This window comes from Cololabis saira, chromosome 5 (genome assembly GCF_033807715.1).
Source record: "Cololabis saira isolate AMF1-May2022 chromosome 5, fColSai1.1, whole genome shotgun sequence".
Lineage (NCBI taxonomy): Eukaryota > Metazoa > Chordata > Actinopteri > Beloniformes > Belonidae > Cololabis > Cololabis saira.
The window spans coordinates 3,191,792-3,197,508 of NC_084591.1; the positions used below are offsets into that span (position 1 = coordinate 3,191,792).

At 33.4% G+C, this 5,717-nt stretch overlaps 1 protein-coding gene across 1 annotated transcript; it reads left to right on the top strand.

Moving 5' to 3' along the window:
• Positions 1-2,616: 2,616 nt before the first annotated feature.
• LOC133444557 (lithostathine-like) lies at positions 2,617-5,485 on the top strand. Its single transcript, XM_061722394.1, has 3 exons — positions 2,617-2,961; positions 3,088-3,176; positions 4,960-5,485. Exons 1-3 carry the CDS (start codon positions 2,649-2,651, stop codon positions 5,107-5,109), a joined length of 552 nt encoding a protein of 183 aa, XP_061578378.1. The 5' UTR covers positions 2,617-2,648; the 3' UTR covers positions 5,110-5,485.
• The last annotated feature ends 232 nt before the right edge of the window (positions 5,486-5,717 follow it).

Here is a 5,717-nt window from a genome sequence, read left to right on the forward strand (position 1 = left end):
CGCCCCTTCTTCTGATTGGTCGTCCCTTTTTACTGCTATAACTTTTGAATGGTTTGACATAGGAAGTCGTGGGTGGTGTCATTTCTGATATGCTTATGGGGGGTGGTGGCCGTGAGTGCGAGGGCCCGTTCATCGCTGCTTGCAGCTTTAATTACTTCTATTATTACATACATACATAGTAGCACAACTAAATGCTGGGCGTTTGTTTTGTTTTCTTTTGTTTGCTTTGATTTGTTTTATTTTTTTACTATATTTATATATACATATAATTGAGTACTATATAACTAACTTTTTTAATTGAACAGTTATCAAATTAGGTATGTGTGTTTTATAAGTAAGTCTATTTTTTTTATTTTACTTTTTTGTATTCTTTTTTTAACATGCATGTTCGAAATAAAACTCTTTAAACTCAAACAATCATCATCATCACCATTATTATAATTAGGGCCCGAGCACTGACAGTGCTCGGGCCCTATTGTATCTGTAGGAGTTCTCGTTCCCGTTTTTATTTTTCCGATGAAATGAGGGTCTTTTTTCCCCCTAAACGTGCCCCAAAAGTCACCAAATTTTGCACCAAGCCAGGCCTGGTGAAAGATTTGATATTTAATGGTTTGCATTAATGGGCGTGGCCTAACGGCTCAACAGCGCCCCCTAGAAAACTTTGTGCCTCAAGCCCCACAATACGGTTTGACGTACATGCACGAAAATCGGTACACACCTGTATCATGTCGCAACTTAAAGAAAAGTCTCTCGGCGCCATGGCCCAAACCCAACAGGAAGTCGGCCATTTTGAATTAATCGTGGAATTTTGGCGCAATTTATGCCATTTCTTTGGCAGTTAATACGGCCCGAACCGTAACGTGCACCCAGGTGTGTTATACATCAAAATGTGTGTGCGACGCTACATGCCAAAAAGCGCACCCCCCCCTTCATCTGATCTTCATTCATCTGGTCCATATTTGATAGTTCCTATTTTCTGCCATAACTTTTGAATGGTTTGACATAAAGACTCGTGGGTGGTGTCATAGGACTTAGTTTTGAGTCCTTGGCCATAATTGGTGCAAATTAGCCCCGCCCCTTCTTCTGATTGGTCGATATTTGATAGTCCCTCTTTTCTGCCATAACTTTTGAATGGTATGACACACAGAGTCGTGGGTGGTGTCATCGGACTTAGTTTTGAGTCCTTGATCTTTATGGGTGAAAATTGCACGCGCGAGGGCCCGTTCATCGCTGCTTGCAGCTTTAATTATTATGTGATATTATAAGTTTAACGTCAGATGAAGTTGATGTTTGTCTCTCAGAGTGGTTCATCCTCTCCGCCGGCCTCGTCCGTCACTACCACTTTGTTGACCAGAGCTTGACCTGGGCTGAAGCTCAGACCTACTGCAGAGAGACGTACACAGACCTGGCCACCGTCCACAACTCTGCAGAACTGAAACAACTCGTGGACGCACTTTCACCCGCTGCTCACGCGCATGGCGTCTGGATTGGTTTGTACCATGAAATCAACTGGAGGTGGTCTGACGGCTTCAACGGGAGCGGGGCCGACTACAGGAACTGGGAACCTAATGAACCAAACTTTTCCAAATCTGATCAGTTCTGTGGTGTCGTTAGAAATAATCTGTATTGGAGCGATCGTTACTGCTGGGAGCTGTATCCATTTATCTGTTACAATGGTAAGAACATCAAGAGATACGGAAGAGTATTAGGGCCATGCAGGATTTGTGATATTGTGAACTTGGAGAAAAAAGTCGAAATGTTGAGAAAAAAGTCGAAATGTCGAGATTAATGTTGAAACACAATTTCGAGAAAAAAGGCTAAATTTGGCCTTTTTTCTCAACATTTCAACTTTATTCACAAAATTTTGACTTTTTTCCTCCTCTAAAAGATTATTTTTATTTATTATTTATTTATTTATTCATTATTATTATTATTATTTTATTATTATTAATTATTTATTTTATTTAATGTTAAAACACAATTTTGAGAAAAAAGGAGAAATTTGGCCTTTTTTCTCAACATTTCAACTTTATTCACAAATTTTTTACTTTTTTCCTCTAAAAGATTATTTTTATTTATTATTATTATTATTATTATTATTATTATTTTATTATTTATTTATTATTTATTTTATTTAATGTTGAAACACAAACATGTGAAGAGAACATTATTTTGAACACAACCAACCATGTACTTCTTTGTTCATTTCACATGAAATGTGTCTTCTCTTTACGGAAGAGTATTAGGGCCAGGAAGGAGAAAAATAAAAATAATCTTTTAGAAGAGGAAAAAAGTCAAAATTTCGTGAAAAAAGTTGAAATGTTGAGAAAAAAGGCCAAATTTCGACTTTATTCTTGAAATTGTATTTCAACATGAATCTCGTCATTTCGCTTTTTTTCTTGAAATTGGGTTTCAACATTAATCTCAACATTTCGACTTTTTTCATGAAATTTTGACTTTTTTCCTCCTCTAAATTAAAGATTATTTTTATTTTTCTCCTGCCTGGTCCTAATACTCTCCCGTAAAGAGAAGACACATTTCATGTGAAGAGAACATTATTTTGAACACAACCAACCAAGTACTTCTTTTGTTCCTCTAAACCTGCAGGAACGCAGCAGAATCCTGAATTTTTCCTTGTTGACCAGGGGATGAATTGGTCCAGTGCTCGGAGGTTCTGCAGGGAAACCTTCGTAGACTTGGTAACTGTGAGGAGCGACACAGAGAACCAGAGGATCCAGCGCTTGATGAATAGTAGTGGCATGGCTTGGATTGGTCTGTTTAGAGACCCAGACTTTTACTGGTCTGACGGGAGCAGCTTCCTCTTCAAAAACTGGGAAGATGTGGGACATTCACTCCATAACTTGAGAGTCATTTGTGGTGTTACATCTTCAAGCAGTTCAGGAAGATGGAGTTTTCGGTCCTGTGACGAAAAAAAGCCATTTATCTGCTACAATTATACCAGTGAGTGTTTTAGGAGGAACACTCCATTGTATAAATATTAAAACTCAAACATGTGTGGATTAGAGATTTACATTGTTATTTTCCCTGCAAAAGGACGTTTTCTGTCTGTTTTTCTATGCCCACCAGAACAAAGACAGGTGGTGAAGCTGAGACTGAAGGTGCAGGACTCTGTGGACCTGAAGGACCCGGCGGTGAGAGCAGAACTCCTGAAACAGGCAAGTGTGCAATTAAAACTGTTTCATTTCTGGAAGCATTTGTGACAATAAAACAACCAACATAGATTTGATTTGATTTGAAGATTTTATTTCGAACATGCATGATAAAAAAAGAGTTAAAAAAAGTTAAAAGAAAAAAAAAAAAACAATATATATATATATATATATATATATATATTCTTTTTTTTTACTCCTTTTTTATCTATATATATATATATATAAAAAGAGTTAAAAAAAGTTAATCAAATCTATGTTGTGGTATATATGTATGTGTATATATATATATATATATATATATATATATATATATATATATATATATATATATAGATTATATATAGATTATATATAGATATATATTATATATAGATTTGAACAGAATATATATATATATATATATAGATTTGATTAACTTTTTTTAACTCTTTATATATATATATATATATATATATATATATATATATATAAAAAAGAGTTAAAAAAAGTTAATCAAATCTATGTTGTGGTATATATATATATATATATATATATATATATATATATATATATATATATATATATGTATATTATATATAGATTATATATAGATATATATTATATATAGATTTGAACAGAATATATATATACCCCTGAATCTTACATACATTCTTACATATAACAAGACGAGTTTCAATAAACTTACTAATAAAACACACATACCTACTTTAATAACTGTTCAATACAGTGATATAATGAATTATATGTATATATAAATATAGTAAAAATCTAAACAAATCAAGGCAAACAAAAGAAAACAAAACAAACGCCCAGCATTTAGTTGTGATATGTATGTAATAATATAAGTAAATATAATGCATAGTATTACATTATCATTACTTTACTATAATACTACAATATAATAGAGAACAATAGACAGCAATGGTATAACAATATACTTGAATAACTATATAAGAGTAGATATACTATATATACTGGTTCATATATTTACCTCCAATTATATACATAACAATTACTATAAATCTATATATCGACATATCTACATATAACTATAAATCAATATATATTAATAGAGATATAGATATATAAATACTGTACGTATAATACAACTCAATATATCCATTACATACTTACATATAACATATTTACCGTATTTTCTGGACTATAAGCCGCACCCGCTTTATTTAAAAAAAAAAAAAAAAGATATTTAGCCGCAGATATTTATGTTGTTAGATTAGATATTTACTACATGTACAGAAGGATTTAGAACTGTAAATGATGTACATGTTTGTACCTAAATAGATCTTTCCTAACAGTGTCTTTTAACACGGCAGCAACTTTGCTGATTAAAACGGGACAGAACCAAGAGAAAATAACCGCTATTTATTTATCTGTTTATCTGTTTGAAATCTGCTTCTACTTCTATCTGCTAAAGAAGAAGTAGCGTATTCTTCTTTGCATTTATTTTGTCTTAGTTTTGATTCTAATTCCGGTTAGAGCGCCCCGATGGAAGAAAAATCCACAGAATAGAAACCTTTGTATAAGCTGCACGGTTGAAAACCTATGAAAAAAGTAGCGGCTTATAGTCCAGAAAATACAGTATATTTCTATAATATACATCTATGTATATATATTAATAAACGTACATATCTACATGTTTATTCGCATCTGTATTTTGAATAGAATGTTTCTTTGTATCTTTTTTAAAATTGTGATATGTTTGACTTTGTTTTAGCTCCATTTAGTTTAGTTATTGTGTTAAAGTGTGTGGTGTCTGTGTGTCCAGCTCCAGGACAGACTGCAGGACGGCGGGGCGGGTGCAGTCACCCTGAAGTGGAGAGAGCAGCCGGACGGACAAGTCTTCCACAAGGAGGAGGAGAGAAAGAAGAGAAAGAAGAGAAAGAAGAGAAAGAAGAGAAAGAAGAGCGAGTTGTGACATAGAAACGCAGCTAAAGTCTGCTAAAGTCTACAGGACTTTAAACTGCAGCTATAAAACACAATCATTAGCTGTAACATGGAAATGTTTAGTCTTTCATCTTTAATCTTACTGTGTTTTAAATGGACAACTGGATCAACACACAAGTTTCATTGTATAAATATTGTGTAATTGTATGCAGAGGTGTCAAGTAACAAAGTACAAATACTTCGTTACCTTACTTAAGTAGAAATTTTGGTTATCTATACTTCACTGGAGTAATTATTTTTCAGACGACTTTTTACTTTTACTCCTTACATTTTCACGCAATTATCTGTACTTTTTACTCCTTACATTTTAAAAACAGCCTCGTTACTCTATTTCATTTGTCCTTTAATAAAAACTATCCAGTTAAATTGCTCCATCCGGATAGAGTGAATTTGGTTGTGGTTGTTTCAGATGTTCTTGTCCAGTTTTGTTCTTACATCCGTTCCCTCAGATTCCTGCAACTAAACTTGGATGTACATTCCAATAAAGGTTAGGATAAATGATAACATGCCTCTGAAGTTTGACTTTTTGCACCATTACAATACTTATAGGCAACTAGTCATCATATCTCCTGCTCTCTG